Source organism: Chrysemys picta, chromosome 6, assembly GCF_011386835.1.
Source record: "Chrysemys picta bellii isolate R12L10 chromosome 6, ASM1138683v2, whole genome shotgun sequence".
Lineage (NCBI taxonomy): Eukaryota > Metazoa > Chordata > Testudines > Emydidae > Chrysemys > Chrysemys picta.
The window spans coordinates 71775106-71793452 of NC_088796.1; the positions used below are offsets into that span (position 1 = coordinate 71775106).

Here is an 18347-nt window from a genome sequence, read left to right on the forward strand (position 1 = left end):
CAGATCGAGCAGCAAGGAAATTCACAATTCGCACCACTGTATTCATCACATTATTAAGCTCTGAATTAGAAATTTTTGCACACAGGTTTTCTTGATGGATGATACAGTGAAATTTGACTGTCGGATGGCCAATTTGATCTTCAAGTAACTTTACAAATCCCTTCTGTTTTCCAACCATGGCAGGAGCACCATCTGTTGTCTCACAAAATATTTTTCTGATGTCAACTCCTCGTTCTTCAAAATGGTTTACAAAACTTTCCAGTATATCTTCCCCCTTTGTTGTGCCATGCAGGGGTTTTAGGCAACAAAGTTCCTCTTGGATTTCATCGGAAGCACAGTATCTTGCAACAATTGCCAAACGTGAACGTCATTTATATCCACGCTCTCATCAACTGCAACACTAAACACTGCTGGGTCTTTCAATGCAGTCGTCTGCTTTTCCTTAATGTTTTCTGCCATTTCACTTATGCGTCTCTCAACTGTTCTGGCAGAGATGGGCAGTTCTTTTATTCTAAATATGATTGTATCTTTATTTGGCAAATCATTGAACAAAATCTCTGAACTGCTGAGAAAAACTTTATATATATTCCCCATCTGTAAATGGCTTTCCATTTTTTGCAATGCACTGTGCAATCTTGTAACTTCCTTCTGTAGATTGATTTTTACTTACACTTAAGCTTTTAAAAACCACTGCTTTGCTTCTCATAGACTGCTACTGCCTTTTTGATTGATTCAGTCTTGTCTGCTTCATCAAGAAAGGTTCTCGTGCTTCGTTTCAAAATGTCGAACACTTGATGTGCGACAAACAACACCTTCATAACAGAAAGCAAAATAGCACGGTCCTTCTTTTCAATAAATCCAAATGCATCTGTCCAAGCAGGCTGAAATGATCGGACATCTAGCTTCGCTTTCTTAGGAGCTGCCATTTTGTCAAAGGTTCCCTTCAACTCTCAGTGGGGAAAAAAAATGGCAATAGAAGGCAGGCACAAGGTCCAAGGCAGTGTTGTCTAAGATAAGCAATTTTAAGATGGGGTTTTGAGCTGCACCCCCTCTTGCCTGGCGTGCAACCCTCACTGTCCCAGGCTGGGGACAGTGGGCCACAGCAGGGAGGCTGAAGAGGACTGATCCAAGGCCAGGAGCAGAGCCCAGGGTGGCCTGCTGGGACTCCAGGCCCGAAAGCAGGCTGAGCAAGGGCTGGAAACCAAGATTGGCAGCTGAGGTGAATGGAGTAGGTGGCTGGTAGGCCTGAGCAGGGCTGGAGGCCTGGACCCTGTCTGCAAGAGAGCCTCCAACTGGAAGCAAGGTGAGTGGAACTGCGCGGTAGAGACCCCTGCTGGCGAGGGGCCAGCAGCCAGAACCCCAGAGCAGCAACTGGCTCAGCCTGCCACCACTCTGGGGTTTCTGTCCCCAGCTCCTGCCAGCCGGGGTCTCAACCCGCTGCCAGCCTGGGGTTCCTTCCCCCCAGGCCAGCAGCGGGTGCTGAGTTGGACCCGCGGCAGGTCCCGCAGGAGCCAGCAGTGGGAACTCCAGAGTGGCAGCAGGGCTGAGCGGCTCAGCCCACGCCGCGTGCCAATAAAAATTGGCTCGCGTGCCAACTTTGGCACGCGTGCCGTAGGTTGCCAACCCCTGTCCTACACACTGAATGAGGCAGGCATCTTATGGATAAAATAATATGTGGTCATGTAATTACAGACAGTTTCAGAGTGCATATGCACAAAGGGGCCCAATTAAGGTTGTATGGTCAACACTTAGTTCTGCCATTTCTTAGCTTCCACATGCTTGATTTTGCAACCCAAGTGTTCTTTTAACAAGTTTGGTTTTGTTTGTGTTTGGTCTGGATGTAATAGTACACAAAATGTGAAGATGGTAAATTACTGTATTAACATCACAAACAGGATTGCTAGCCTCAGAAGTGCAGGATAATGTCTCACAGAAGGCAATTTTCAACAAATCTACAGTGAACATGATGTGCCAGTAAAGAGATACTATAATTGACATGTCCTTGCAGAACAAGAACCTCTCTGAGACTAAATATCTTGGACACTTCCTGGGCAACAGCAAGCCAAAATGCAAAATATTAGAGGGTAACTAATTTCAGACTAGAATTTTTTTTTTTAAATTAGCAAATCCAGGTGTGCAACATATTGGTCAAACTTCATCCTTTTGGGAGGTGGGGCAGGAAAGAGGACACAAAAAGAGGTATAACTAGCCACAGTCCTAATTTAAGTGTTCTTTAAAAGATGATGGTGATGTAAGTTTCTGCTCTTGAGAAATGAAAGACAAGAATTTAACATTGCTAAAACCTGAGATGCAAGTTTTAGGATTTGTCTACACATGGAAGTTATTCCATAATAAAGGTAGGGCTTGAATTTAAAGGGAATCCACTTTGGAATTCTGCAGACAACTTTTTATTTCAGAAGGTTGAAAAAGCTACTGGGGGGAAGCTGTTCTAGACGTTGAGAATTTGAAAGTGGAAGGCAGGTTGGGTGAAAGTGATCATGAAATCATAGAAGTTCACAATTCTAAGGAAGGGGAGAAGGGAGTACAGCAAAATAGAGACAATGGATTTCAGGAAGGCAGATTTTGGTAAGCTCAGAGAGCTGATAGGTAAGGTCCCACGGGAAAAACAACTGAGGAGAGTTGGCAGTTTTTCAAAGAGACACTATTAAGGGTCCAAAAGCAAGCTATTCCACTGAGTAGGAAAGATAGAAAGTGTGGCAAAAGACCACCTTGGCTTAACCACAAGATCTTGCATGATCTAAAAAATAAAAAGGAGTCATAAAAAATGGAAACTAGGACAGATTACAAAGGATGAATATAGGCAAACAACACAGGAATGCAGGGGCAATATTAGAAAGGCAAAGGCACAAAATGATCTCAAACTAGCTACGTGAATAAAGGGAAACAAGACTACTTTTTATCAATACATTAGAAGCAAGAGGAAGACCAAGGACAGGGTAGGCCCACTGCTCAGTGAAGAGGGAGAAACAGTAACAGGAAACTTGGAAATGGCAGAGATGCTTAATGACTTCTTTGTTTCGGTCTTCACTGAGAAGTCTGAAGGAATGCCTAACATAGTGAATGCTAATGGGAAGGGGGTAAGTTTAGAAGATAAAATAAAAAAAGAACAAGTTAAAAAATCACTTAGAAAAGTTAGATGCCTGCAAGTCACCAGGGCTTGATGAAATGCCTCCTAGAATACTCAAGGAGCTAATAGAGGAGGTATCTGAGCCTCTAGCAATTATCTTTGGAAAATCATGGGAGACAGGAGAGATTCTAGAAGACTGGAAAAGGGCAAAGATAGTGCCCATCTATAAAAAGGGAAATAATAAAAAAAAAAAAAAAACAGGAAACTACAGACCAGTATTGGAGCAAGTAATTAAGGAAGTCATCTGCAAACACTTGGAAGGTGGTAAGGTGATAGGGAATAGCCAGCATGGATTTGTAAAGAACAAATCATGTCAAACCAATCTGATAGCTTTCTTTGATAGGATAATGAGTCTTGTGGATAAGGGAGAAGCGGTGGATGTGGTATACCTAGACTTTATTAAGGCATTTGATACAGTCTCGCATGATATATTTTTATCAATAAACTAGGCAAATACAATTTAGATGGGGCTACTATAAGGTGGGTGCATAACTGGCTGGATAACCATACTCAGAGAGTAGTTATTAATGATTCCCAATCCTGCTGGAAAGGTATAACAAGTGGGGTTCCACAGGGGTCTGTTTTGGGACCGGCTCTGTTCAAGATCTTCATCAACGACTTAGATATTCGCATAGAAAGTACGCTTAAGTTTGCAGATGATACCAAACTGGGAGGGATTGCAACTGCTTTGGAGGATAGGGTCATAATTCAAAATGATCTGGACAAATTGGAGAAATGGTCTGAGGTAAACAGGATGAAGTTTAACAAAGACAAATGCAAAGTGCTCCACTTAGGAAGGAATAATCAGTTTCACACATACAGAATGAGAAGAGACTGTCTAGGAAGAAGTAAGGCAGAAAGGGATCTAGGGGTTCTAGTGGACCACAAGCTAAATATGAGTCAACAGTGTGATGCTGTTGCAAAAAAAGCAAACATGATTCTGGGATGCATTAACAGGTGTGTTGTGAGCAAGACACGAGAAGTCATTCTTCCGCTCTACTCTGCACTGGTTAGGTCTCAACTGGAGTATTGTGTCCAGTTCTGGGCACCACATATCAAGAAAGATGGAGAAATTGGAGAAGGACCAGAGAAGAGCAGCAAGAATGATTAAAGGTCTTGAGAACATGACCTATGAAGGAAGGCTGAAAGAATTGGGTTTGTTTAGTTTGGAAAAGAGAAGACTGAGGGGGGACACGATGGTAGTTTTCAGGTATCTAAAAGGGTGTCATAAGGAGGAGGACCACTTGTTCACTTTAGCCTCTAAAGTGATAGAACAAGAAGCAATGGGCTTAAACTGCAGCAAGGGAGGTTTAGGTTGGACATTAGGAAAAAGTTCCTAACTGCCAGGGTGGTTAAACACTGAAATAAATTGCCTAGGGAGGTTGTGGAATCTCCATCTCTGGAGATATTTAAGAGTAGGTTAGATAAATGTCTATCAGGGATAGTCTAGACACAGTATTTGGTCCTGCCATGAAGGCAGGGGACTGGACTCTATGATCTCTCGAGGTCCTTTCCAGTCCTAGAATCTATGGAAGTGGATTAAGCTAACTCAGGAAAACACACTCTGATTCCAAAATAAGAGTGTCCACACTCAGGCCTGGTCTACACTAGGTGTGGGGGAGGGGGCGAAAAATTGATCTAAGATATGCAACTTCAGCTACAAGAATAGCGTAGCAGAAGTCAACGTATGTTAGATCGACTTAGATTGACTTACTTCGCGTCCTCGCGGCGCGGGATCGATGGCCGCCGCTCCCCCATCGACTCCGCTTCCGCCTCTCTCCCTGGTGGAGTTCCGGAGTCAACAGGGAGCGCGTTCGGGGATCAATGAGTCGCATCTAGACGAGATGCGATACATCGATCCCCGATAGATAGATCACAACCGGCCGATCCGGCGGATAGTGTAGACATACCCTCAGAGTTATTCCAAAGCGATAGCTATTCCAGAATACCTGCAAGCGAAGCCATCCCTTGTGATTTTTTTTTGAAGTGTTACAGAGTACTTTTACACTTATTTAAATTTACATTTAATAAGGTGTATTTATTTTACTTAACATCTATGAATATTTAATTAATTGAATAATAAGGTTAAGCTAAGTATGTTCAAGATAAAGTCAGACATGAAATAACAGTTAAAGAAACCAGTAATTAAGTATTCCTTGATACTTTACGAGAACTCTGGTTCAATCTTCTTGCAAAGTTTTCTGCTTGAAGAGTTCTGATATCACATATGGAAAGTAATCTACTAATATACTTAGTGAAATGCATGAAGCAAAGGAGATCTATAGTTGGTGCAGCTTTTCTAAAAAAGACTCCAAAGGAAACCAAAGCCACCAGACTGTGAGCAGCATAAAGCCTGGAGACCAACCCAAACAAAAAAACATGGCATTTTCTAAAGATATCTAAGATTTTGTCACATTAAACAGCCATAGTGACTAGGATAATTTAGCAACAGAAAAATAGTATCCTGTAAATTGGTTCATAGCTATTATATTTAAAAACTATTTTATATATGTCCACTAGAGTAACTCAACTTTACAATAGGACATTTCCACGTCCAATATTTTTTTGTGCATGCTATAAACAAAGACCGAAAACTAAACCATTCTGAAGTTATTCATGTGACAACATTCAACATTAAAAGTATCGAGATGACACCTTTACTAAGGCAAAGACCATTCATATTAAATCAGTCTTCTACATGAAATTCCCAGAGCACAAACAATATTCTGGTACATACCTGATCTATTAACCCTGTCAATTCTATCCAAACTAGGAGAATGGATTCGAATACGAGGGCTACTTTGACTGGAGGATTCAGAGCCTAGATCAGTGAAAGAGTCTTCAAGTGTGAAGAAGAGAATTTCTTTTACACATTTGTGACAGATACTGTGCTGACAAGGGAGGATCAGTGGATGGGTAAATAACTCCTTGCATGCTGGGCAGATGAGCTCTCGTTCAATATTCTTAATGGTAACCTTGAAGAGAGAGAGATGAGGAGGAAAGCAAAATTAAGAAAAGATCAGAATCTGAGCCAGTAAAACTCACATTATATACAAACATTCAAAACTACATTTACATCTTACATCAGAAAAAGAAAGTGGCTCCAAAAATATAAGCACAACAAAGCTAAGGCTTGCATCTCAGGTCCTCCAGCAAAAATGAGAAGTCTACTGTAAAAACAAAGCAGTTTTTTTTTAATCATAAAGTTCCTGTCTTTTGGCTTTGCAGTTCATCTTCTAAAAGGGCCAAAAATTCTGTAATACCAGATTCACTATCTACATTACTAACACCACAGATTAAAATGTAAAGGCTTGAAACTAATTCATTTCACCTCCTATTCTGTGATTATTATCCAAAGGGAGTGCAAACAGTAAATATAGTAAGCAAAAGTGAAACTATCTGGAGTCAATATCAACTCCTTTTAGTTCTACTTCTCCTGCTTTGCACAATAATCTGCATAAGAGCTGTAAATGACATTTAAAAAAAATAAACGAAAAATGTAACAATCCTGAAAACATGAGGTTTTGCATGGGTTTTTTTTATTTTTTTATTTTTTTAAGTAAAAGCCATGTGTTCATGCTTTAATTACCTGAAAGTATCACTTTACTATAAATAACTGTTAATCAATTGCATTATTCAATTTATTTCAGTATATTTGGTTACAAAAATTTCTTCCACAAGAAAGATCCAAGTTCTCAATAAGTAGCTCTGGATAAACTATTCCTCACATATCTACTTAAGCTTGCTTTTCTCTAGTGTGCATTCAATAGTTGGGTTTACCCTTCTTCCAAGATCCTAACAATCACGAAGAATACAAGAAAGCACATTGTTTCTAAGGAGGCGGGGGACGGGGGGAAAGGTTCCTGTCCCAATTACAGTCCAGTCAAAGTAAATTATAGCCTGGTTGAATGAATTAGGAGAAACGCTCTGCAACGCCCTAGGAATGGTGCTTTGTGAACTGGGTTTGGTGGGGTGGAGGAAAGGAGGGAGCTTGGCTGCTAAAGAATCAGTGAGTAATGGGCAACCTTGCTTCGGTCCCCCAAAACAAAGGCTTCTCCAGCCACACCCCCACGAGGGATTTCTGGAGGGCGCTCTCCAGGCCGGGCTGTCAGACGGGAGCAAGGAAGGGCGGAGAACTGCAGCAGGATGAGTCTGCAGAAAGCCTGCAATCCACGCGCCCAGGTTTCCAGCGCCCGAGAGGGACGCAGCCGGGAGCAGCGCCGCCGCCTGCAGCTCTCGGGCTGGGTGCGGCGGGGCAGCCGCTGCAGTTACAGAAGCACGGGGGCAGTGCGACACGCCAGGGGCCGGCAGAGGGGCTGAGCGGTGCTAAAGGCAGAAAGTTTGGGGCGTCCACGAGCCCCGCCGGCTGGGGGAATCTCCCGCCGTCTGAGCGCCCCGGCACCCACCGTCCGCCCGACCCCCACCCCGAGCCGGCAGCCACGGCCGCAAGAACCCCCGCGCCCCGCACTCACGGCGGGCTCCAGCCGATCGCCCTCCATCCTGGAACCGCCTGGGCTCGGGCTCTCCTGCGGGCGGAGAGCGGGGCCGGAGACGGCTGCAGGTTCCCAGACAGTGCAGCAGCTGCCCGCTGGCCGGGGCGGGGCGGCCTGACAACCGCGCCCACCGCACAATGAGGGGCGGGACGACACCTGGCACCTTTGTCCGGGAGGAGGGAGCGCGAACCGCCCCCAGCCGGCCCGGCTCCCCGCCCGCCGAGAGGAGGGCAAGGGCAGCGCCACGGGCTGGCCGGGGAGCCTGAGCTAGGGGGCGGGGCGCGCCAGGGACCGGCGCTGTCCGGCAGGGACCGGCCCCAGTGCCACCGCACAGCACCCAGAGCCACGCCCCGCGAGGCAGGCGGAGGGCAGGAGAATCGCTGCTTCACCCCGCCTCAGAGAGGGGACACAGGGCAACTCACACGCTCTCTCCCCCCCCCCCCCCGCCCCGCTCAGCCTGCTGGAGACTAAGCCCAGACTGACTTCCCTTAAAATCTATCCTGGGTGAAGGATTTTCCCCCTCCTCCCCCTGTAAAAGAGACTTGGCCATGCACTTAAACTCTAGCAACAAGGGAAGAAGTTAGAAGTGATCAACAGGGGGTTTTTTCGTGTGTTTTTTTTTTTAATGAAAAAAGTCACACTGGAAGAGGTGGTACAGAACGGGACAGTCACACCTGAATATCCCAACCTCTCCGTTTACTCTTGACTATTTGTTTTCAGTGGAGGTAGGGGAAGAGTTAAGTATTTTTCAAATATAACAATACAAACTTGAAATGTTAATTAATCACAGTATCGACTATTTACATATGAACATACTCCATGTGTACACTACAATAAAGTGCCTAAATCTGTGACTGCAGACATTCAGAAAACTCTTAATACTACCTTACGCCACAAGGAAAAGTAAACAACATCTCCCCTCTACATTTTAAAACACTTTGTGTTTTCAGTGCCAAATTGTCCAGGTGGTGGTAGCAGGCTTGCAGATTTGCCAAGGCTGCAAAAGCTCCAGCTGGTGCAAAATGCAGCTGCCCACTACTTGTATGGTTTATGCTGCCAGGAGCACATCAAGCACCTCCCTCCCAATGCACCACCCTTGCCAGTTCAAGGCTTTGGTCATAATCTTTAGAGCCAGGAATGAACCAAATTCCAGATGCATTACAGTACACAAAAGGTAACACTTTCAAAGGTGCCTAAATCCCTTTTGAAATCTAGATTTAGGAACCTAAATCTCAATCTCTCTTGAAAATGGGATTTATGCATTTCCAAAAGTTTTACTCAATATCTCTATTTATGAACCATCAAGATAAAAGCACTTCTCTGGGACAATGCAGATCATAAAACTGAGGGAAAAAGCATGCGAGAGTTGGAGACAAGGTAAACAGAACTTGTCTACATAGGAAATTGACTGGATAAGTGCCCCATGTGGACACACTTATTCCAGTGTAAGAGTTTCCACACACAGAGCTATTCTGGAATAGATAGTGCTTTATGCTTTATAGTCACACTCTACCTTATACAGTAATAACTTCCCTGTGTAAGGGCCCATAAGCCCTGTCTTTATTAAATAAATTTGCACCAGTGTAATGATATTGATGCAGTTATACCAGTAAGGATTTGCCCCATAAACATGCTGCATTGGTGTAAAGCAGTGCTTACACAAGTGTAGCTTGATCCTTTAACATACCAAACCAAACTCACGTAAGTAAAATTCCTTAATGTAAACAGAGCCTTTGTCAAAGGTATCCAGCTGTGAAGTAAAATCAAGAGACTAGGTGAGTCTAGAATCTGACCATCTTTAAGAAACTTCAGTTACCTCTCTCTTTGATCACATTTTCCCCATGACCAAAACAACATTCTCATCTATTTTTTCTCTCCCTCCCCATTCTTCCCCCCCCTCCCCAAAAATAGAACCCCACTCCAAGCACAGACTTCAAGGACACCAAAAGGGAGAGTAGCCACTCTATGATGTTCAGAGACTTTGCTATTGTCAATCTAACACGAAATGCTCAGGTTCTGAGGGAATGGAGTGCAGTAAAAAGTTTTTTTTTGTTTGGTTTTTGTTTATGTTGATAGAACCTCAATTCTATCAGCAATGGAGACACAGGATTTTCTCTGCAAGAAAATGATATACTATATTATGGGGGAAGAGAGAGACAGATACACTTTCTAGTAGCCATCATACATCTCAAAAGCATTTAAATAAGACTGCTTAGGATGAAATGGAAAATTCTACCAGCATAGGCATCACTGTTCTATGATCAATGTATGTCCTTGTTGTGAACTAATCACAGAACAGTGGTGCCTATAGTGATAGAATTCTCAGTTTCATCCTACTAACATTGATACAGAAGCACCATCTTGCATCTATCATTGTAGCCAAGGAACAACTAGCAATAAAGGAATGATTCTTCTTTGCAGCAGGATGGGCCTTCTGCAGTCTAGTGGAAGTACATCATAGTTCAAGACTGGGTCTTAGGGCATGCCTACACTTACCTCCAGAGTGATCGATCCAGCAGGGGTCAATTTATCGCGTCTAGTGAAGATGCGATAAATTGACCGCCGAGCACTCTCCCATCGACTCAGGTACTCCACCGGAGAGCGAAAGGCGCAGGCGGAGTCGACAGGGGAGCATCAGCAATCGACTTACCACAGTGAAGACACCGTGGTAAGTAGATCTAAGTACGCTGACCTCAGCTACGTTATTCAGATAGCTGAAGTTAAGTAACTTAGATCGATTCCCCGCCCCCTCCCCATGTCAACCAGTATTGTACTGAGAAAATAGCTTGGCAAGAACTCAGAAGTTTGTGGGGAGAAAAGCACCAGATGTCATTTTATAGTCATCTGAAAGAGCACTGCAAGGTACCTCTTAACTGGTATCCTGGGAGCGAGAGACTGGAATTCAAGATTTTCCCCAAAAGGGAAAAGGGGCAAACAAAAAGGGAGTGGAATGAAGGGGGCAGGGAGAAGGAACAAATACAATGAACTGATTGTGTCCAAAACTAGAAGAAGTCAGGAATTCCCACTTAATCCCACCTCTGCTATTAACTCCCTCTGTGGCAATGGGAAAAAGCACTTAACTGCTGTGATTTATGCCTTCTATACTAGAAAAGTGCATCAGTTTAAATTAAATTAATTTTTTACACTGAGCTACTTAAACAAGTGCTAAACTCTAAAGTAGACACACGTAATCCAATTTGACCCTTGTTTGTATCAATTTACGTTAAATAAGTAGTTTAACATAAGGTAGGATTGAACCTGGTTTAAGTGCATCATCTTTATGAATTTGCACTAGTTTAACTAGACTGGTTTTTAAAAAAATAAACTAGGTCACTTTTCTGGTATAGGCAAGGTCCTAATTCTTATCTAGATAAGGGGATAAGATTATCTGCCTCCTAGGCTGTGCCCATGCTAGACTATTTTGGGAAGTTTCCCACCATTGCTGCATTAGGTTAGATTAGGAAAAACAGAGAGTGCACTCTGTGCCAGGCCAGCTCATCTTGCTTAGAACAGGTCTAGACACATAGGCGTGCGCACGGGGTGTGCCTGGGCACACCCTAATGCCCATGGGCCGGATCCGGATCTGGCCCCTCAGGGCTTTAGATTCAGCCCGCGGAATTTGTCCCCCATGGTGCCGCAGGCCCCGCGCTGCTTTCCGAAGCAGCCATTAGGGCACCATGTCTCTGGGGTCGGGGGGTTGCTCCAGGCACCGCCTCCCGAAGCTCCCATTGGCCAGGAATGGGGAACCGCGGCCAATGGGAGCTTCAGGGGAGGTACCTGGAGGCATGGCAAGGGCAGCATGCAGAGCCCTGTGCCGCCCCCTCCCCTCCCTCGGGGCTGCGCGGGGACATGGCGAACGGCGCGGCGTGGGGCCCTGGCAGGCAGGGAGCGCACTGCTGTGGGTAAGTGGCGCTGCGCCTGCACCCCCCCCCGCCCTGAGGCCCCTGCCTGCACCCTGTTGAGCCGGGCTCCCCTTCCCCAGGGCCAGGCTGGCTGCTTTAACAGCCCCATGTGCTCCCTGAGAGCCTCCCACCTAGCAGCACCAACACAGCCACTTAAGGTGGCCCGCAGGGGTGCTGCCACAGCCCTCCCCCCAAGGCAGCTGCCCCCCTCCAGCACCAGGGCCCCAAACCCACCTGTGGCTCCCCATGCTGGCCGAGGGCCTGGGCACCACCCGGGAGGGGTCAGGCCACCCCTGAACCTAGCCCACCTTAAGTGGAGCCCGGGAGCCAGCAGGCCCGGCCCACAGGCCCCCCCGCAGCCCAGCTGCGAGCTCAGCTCCCCAGCACTGTTCGGGGGCTCCGGCCCAGCACCCTCAGCCTTGAGTCCAGCCCTGGGAGCAGCCCAGCCCCTCTGCGATCCGCCCCCTCTGCCCGGCGTGGCCCCCGAGCCTGCCTGGCTGCCGGGTCAGGGGAGCCCAGATACCCAGCCCCGGGCCTGCCTGCAAACAGCCTACCCTCCTGCCCCCCAACTCCCTGCCTGCACCCTGTACCCCTCCTGCACCCCAACTCCCTGTCCTGAGCCCCCTCCTGCACCCCAACCCCCTTCCCTGAGCCCCCTCATACACCCCATACCCCTCCTCTGTCCCAATCCCTTGCCCTGAGCCCCTTCCTGCACACAGCACCCCCTCCCACACCCTGCCCTTTATGATGATTGCCTTTAAAAAAAAAATTCCCTGGGTGCACACCCTAATGAAATGTGCTGTGCACGCCTATGTCTGGACAATGGCGGTAAAGAAACCTGTGTCCTGTTTTCACCTATGCTTGCTGTTGCTACCACTGGTGGGAAATTTCCCCAAAAAAGTTTAGTGCAGATAAGACCTCAGGGTGTTTAAAACATAAATCTTCAAAGTGCTGTACAAATATTAAGGTGCACTCTGTGTTAAAAATGTACTGGGTGTTTTCTAGTCATCAAAAACAAAAGCAAACAAACAAAGGAACAAAACAAAAACAAAAAGGACATGGTCCTTGCCCCAAAAAGCATCAAATGTATGTCATCCGAGGCATCAGAAAAAAATGTGGAGTGTAATTTTAGAAAAGCGGGGAGGAACAGGCCAGGAGCTCTCTCTTCTTTAATGGCAGTTGAATGGATAAAAACATAAGAATGGCCACACTGGGTCAGACCAAAGGTTCATCTAGCCCAATATCTTGTCTTCCAACAGTGGCCAATGCCAGGTGCCCCAGAGGAAATGAACAGGTAATCATCAAATAATCCAACCCCTGTCACGCATTCCCAGCTTCTGGCAGACAGAGGCTAGGGACACCATCCCTGTCCATCCTGGCTAAGAGCTATTGATGGACCTATCCTCCAGGAATTTATCTAGTTCTATTTTTAACCTATTACAGTCCTGGCCTTCACAACATCCTCTGACAAAGAATTCCACATGTTGACTGTGTGTTGTGTGAAAAGATACTTCCTTTTGTTTGTTTTAAGCCTGCCGCCTATTAATTTCATTTGGGGACCCCTAGTTCTTATGTTATGAGAAGGAGTAAATAACACTTCCTTATTTACTTTCTCCACACCAGTCATGATTTTATAGACCTCTATCATATCCCCCCTTAGTCATCTCTTTTCCAAGCTGAAAAGTCCTAGTCTTATTAATCTCTCCTCATATGGCAGCTGTTCCATACCGCTAATCATTTTTGTTGCCCTTTTCTGAACTTTTCCAATTCCAATATATCTTTTTTGAGATGGGTCGACCACATCTGCACACAGTATTCAAGATGTGAACATAGCAGGAATTTATAGAGACACAATATATTTTCTGGCTTAATATCCTATCCCTTTCTTAATGATTCCCAACATTCTGTTCGCTTTTTTGACTGTCACTGCACATTGAGTGGATGTTTTCAGAGAACTATCCAAAAGTGACTCCAAGATCTCTTTCTTGAATGGTAACAGCTAATTTAGACCCCACCATTTTATATATATAGTTGGGATTATGTTTTCCAATGTGCATTACTTTGCATTAATCAACATTGAATTTCATCTGCCATTTTGTTGCCCAGTCACCCAGTTTTGTGAGATCCTTTTGTAGCCCTTCGCAGTCTGCTTTGGACTCAACTATCTTGAGTAGTTTTGGATCATCTGCAAATTTTACCACCTCACTGTTTACGCCTTTTTCCAGATCATTTATGAATATGTTGAATAGGACTGGTCTCATTTCAGACCCCTGGGGGACACCCTATTTATCTCTCTCCGTTCTGAAAACTGACCATTTATTCCTACCCTTTGTTTCCTATCTTTTAACCAGTTACCACTCCATGAGAGGACCTGTTATCCCATGACAGCTTACTTTGCTTAAGAGCCTTTCAGATAAACAGCTGAAAAACCCAGAAGTTTGTGTCTCTCACCTTCGCCTTTTCCAACATGCTTCCATTTGAAAATATACAGAATACATCCTCTCCACTCACATCCAGGACAAAAAAAATAAATTAAACCTCTACATAATATGGATTAGCGTCTTTAGATATTGGGGGAGGGGCAGAAACAATACCATCTGTGGTCATGTATAGTTAAGCTTGTGGAAAAAAAACATTAGCTAGGAAATTCAAAGTTAAGACATACAATGTCCTTAATTCACACAATGGAAAGAGGTTTAGTTAATTAAACAGATTGAGTTATGGCCTGAGTTTCAATGTTAAAAGGCTGTCCAGTTTGATAAGCCCTACATTTGACCTACATGTCACTCACACACACAACCCCACAAAGTAAAGTCAGTTTAAAAGAATGTAATCAAGATAGTCAGGTATGTTTTTCCCTGAAATTCTTTAATGATGTTACTAATGCCACTTCAGAGGATTCATTAATACCAAAAAAATTTAAATAGTAATTTGCTTTTCATCATTATTTACTTTACTGGGCTCGAGCAGTGAAATTTCACTGGTAAATTGCATTTGCTGGAAATGGTGAACACTTTGGTGAGCTTTTTGCATTTTCAGCATTGCAAAGGAATATTTATATTCAAAACAGAGGAAAATGGTTTATTTATTTATTTTTAAAAAGACAGATGCAGCCATTTTATTTCAAGTTCACTTTGTAAACCACTCTCCTAACAAAATCCAGAATGTTGTACTTAAAGTTATGGCATTAACAGGGTCACTAATTTGTATATGCTTTTTTAACGGGAAAATGTCAGTTGGCCAAATCTCATGTAGCCCTGTAGCACAGACAAGGGAGGAAAAACAGGTTAGTGAGGAAATGTTTTATTGTCAAGCTTCCAAGAGGCTAATAAACCATGAATTAAGACTTAATTTGGAAATTTATGAGTAACTGCATTATCCTTTAAATTTAAGAATTCCTTGACTCTATAGGCATGTTCCATCAGAGCTTTGAAAGTATTAGTCTTTGAAAGAATCACCCAGTTTTGTCTACACTAGCAAGAGTGCCCATTGCTAACAACAGACATGACTGAATTGGTGCTGAATACGGTTCAACTATCAACTGCCAGCCTATTAAGACATTGCATGGATGAAAGATCTGAGAGGCCTGGGCTCCAACTAGTAGATCTGGAAAGGAGAAGCACATGTTCTCCCTTTAACGCCTCCCCTTTAATCCCCCTGGACATCTAATTTACTATCTTTTTGACATCCTCTGACTCCAGAACTACTGCATTCTCAGGGCAGTTTCCCCTGCATCATTTTTGTTCATATTGCTGCATCACTGAGAAGGAAAAGGAAGGGGCAGGGGAAGGGAAGCACCATTAAATAAATTAGTCAGAAAATCACCACCAGAGTAGGTGGCTTTGTTAGTTGTCTCTTCAGAAAGGTCAACCTGGAAAGCTGTCCAAATGGGAGTCCCTGGAGCTTGGGAGTCCCTATGCAGCATAGAGTTAGCTACACTATGTTTTCCTGGCCCCCTCAGCATAGGAGGTATAGCCAGAGTGCCTTGCATTCCCATGATGCATGACTCGCAGAACCATTAAACTGAAATACATTTTATGATCCATTATCCTTGCTTTTCCCTCCCATGTCCTTAAACTGTATTTGTTAACTTGTTCACTAATTCACAATAGGTCTCCCAGGCATTGGACTGCACTGGCTTTCAGGTAATTTCCAGGTAGGATATGAGGTACTAGTTTTAAGTAAACTAAATTATTTAGCTAAATTGTTTTTCATTTGTATTGTGATAGTGCCTAAAGACCCCAGTCCAGGACTAGGCACTTTACACACAACACAAAGATGGTCCCTGCCCCAGAGAGCTTAGAACAGTTTGTGACCTGGCTACTAGAGACACAGCTCTCCCTCTGTACAACACTGTGGCATTTGCCATCAGAATGGATGTGATAGAGTTTGAGCTCAGAGTTTGTTGGTTAAAAACAAGGAGGCGAGTGGCAAAGTGTTCTCTGCGAATTGTCATTTTTAATGATTACATCCCTCTTAGGTCCAAAAAAGTTGATCTTCAGAACATATGGCAAAGCTCATTTGTTTTCTTGGGCTTTTCCAAAATGTAGGGGTTTCAGGATGCAGGTTAATCTAGCAAGGAAGGTTATTTAGAGTGGCTTCACTAAAGGTGCTATTTTTAGTTTGGGAGATATAACTGGTTTGGGGAGTATGAGCTAGTTTTTGTATTCTAGATATTTATCCTTCAGTTGTGTTACTCTGAAGAGTGGACAAGTGCTTTGTAAAATAAGCAGAGAAGAAAGAATAAGGTTTTGCTATAACATACACACATACAAATATATTTAGATAATACCATTATTTGGTTGCTAAAAGGAAAGGGGATCACCGTTCTAGAGAATGTTTGCTTAGTCTATTATTATACATACATAGCCATTGTCACATGAAGGCTGTAACTAGCTTCCCATAATAACTTAAAGTTTAACCATTCAATTTCTTTCATCTTCTCTAATTTTTTTCTTCAGAATAAAGCCATTGTGCCTGGAAATTGTTATGGATGGTATTCTTAATTTTTAAGTGATTAATATATCTGTATATTTTATTTTCCAAGGTCTTTCCAGGTGACTTTATGAACTCCACAAGGAATAGTGGCACCCACACAGGAGAGGTGCAGTGCTTAGATCTTTATTTAGAGTTTATCAGAGTTTAAAACACCCGTCCAAAGTTCAGAGGGCTTCCACAATAGCTATGTTTTGTAGTTTGGTTTGGTTGTTTCTAAACATAATCCTAGATTGTTTTTTATATTAACATCTCCCCACTCCATTCCATCCAAAATGTGGCTACCAAAGTCATTTCAATTGGTCCTAACTTAGATCTTCTCATCCACCTACCTTTGAGTTACTTCATTGCCTCCCACGGCACTGCACAGAAGATTCAAATACTTTGTCCTTGCTGCCAAGCCCCTACATTGGGCAGTTTCTCCCTTCAAAGTTGTTTCCATTCTGTTCCTAACACTTAAAACACGCCCAGAGTCCATTTGCTAAGGCCTGGTCCCCACTAAGTCCCCACTTCAGACTAAGGTACGCAAATTCAGCTACGTTAATAACATAGCTGAATTCGAAGTACCTTAGTCCGAACTTACCGCGGGTCCAGACGCGGCACAGAGGCTCCCCCGTCGATGCCGCGTACTCCTCTCGCCGAGCTGTAGTACCGGCGTCGACGGCGAGCACTTCCGGGATCGATTTATCGCGTCTTAACCAGACGCGATAAAATCGATCCCAGAACATCGATTGCCTGCCGCCGGACCCTCCGGTAAGTGAAGACGTACCCTAAGCCACCTCACCGACTACATTCAATGCAATGGAGACTATGGCTAGTGAGATGGAGGATAGGCAATCTTAAAAAATTAACCATCAAAACGGCTCAAGTGCTATGGAGTCATCCTCCTCTTCCTCTCCGGTCCCCCACTTTACCTGTTTACGCCCCTCACTAATTGTATCATGCTGAATTCAGTTTGCATGCTCTTCAGGGCAGGGATGCAAAATTAAAATAAATTTAAAGGAAACAATGGATTTCTGATTAATACATGCAGCCAACACCAAAACCATCAGCTTAATCCTTTGCCCTTCTGAAATACAAGGTGGAAAAATGTGAGATCGACAGAATCAGAAGTCTGGGCTGCACTTAAAACTTAGATAAACATAGCTACACTTCTCAGAGGTATGAAAAATCCACATGCCCGAGTGGTGTAGCTAGGCCAACTTAAGCCCTGGTGTAGACGAAGGTAAGCCGATGGAAAAATGCTTCCATTGCTTGGGGAGGTGGTGTTCCTATAGCAATGGAAAACCCCTTTCATCACTGTAGGTTGCATCTACTCTAGGAGGTTATGCTGGGAGTTATGCTGACATAGTTATGGCACCATATTGTAGACATGGCCAGAGAAGGTTTTAATTTCTATGACTCTCTCAGTGTACTAAGCCATTTACAGGCTCTAAACAGTCCTTGGGTCTGGCAACTCAATCTCAAGGAGCAGAGATGTGCTACAGGACCTGAACCCTAGTTGGTCTTACAAACTCTGCTAGGCCAGTTTATAAATTTTCTCAGCTGCACTGCACAGGTTCAAGGTTACATTCGTAACTGATGCAGATACAGCACCATGGAAACTGCTCAGTTGCTAAGGCCTCTGCTTTCCAAAGTCCCAGGATGTTATGATCCTCCTCAACTATGGCGAAACGAATGCAGCTCGTACCAGTGCTTAATTTGTACCAGGGCTGAGCCCCAGCATCTTTAGGCTTGGCAGTTCATGGCCCCAGCACCTCTGGGCTTGCTGCGTCAGTTATGAATGTAAAAAAAAGTGCTTGAACCCCA

The 18347-nt window shown here is 44.2% G+C and overlaps 1 protein-coding gene across 8 annotated transcripts in view; it reads right to left on the minus strand.

The window, feature by feature from the left end:
- The window catches only part of TRIM36 (tripartite motif containing 36), a 48374-nt gene that overhangs the window by 22039 nt on the left and 7988 nt on the right, over positions 1–18347 (minus strand). For 4 of the 8 annotated variants that reach the window (XM_065599257.1, XM_005300125.5, XM_008166667.4 and 1 more), the window contains exon 2: positions 5886–6123. Coding sequence is in view for 4 of the 8 variants with exons in the window: in XM_005300125.5 (XP_005300182.2) it covers positions 5886–6123 (238 nt within the window). In the remaining 4 variants the exon portion in view is untranslated. Of the gene's footprint in view, positions 1–5885; positions 6124–6231; positions 6319–7620; positions 7877–18347 lie in introns of those variants that run through there. The other 4 variants (XM_065599253.1, XM_024103866.3, XM_065599256.1 and 1 more) reach the window with 3 other exon arrangements.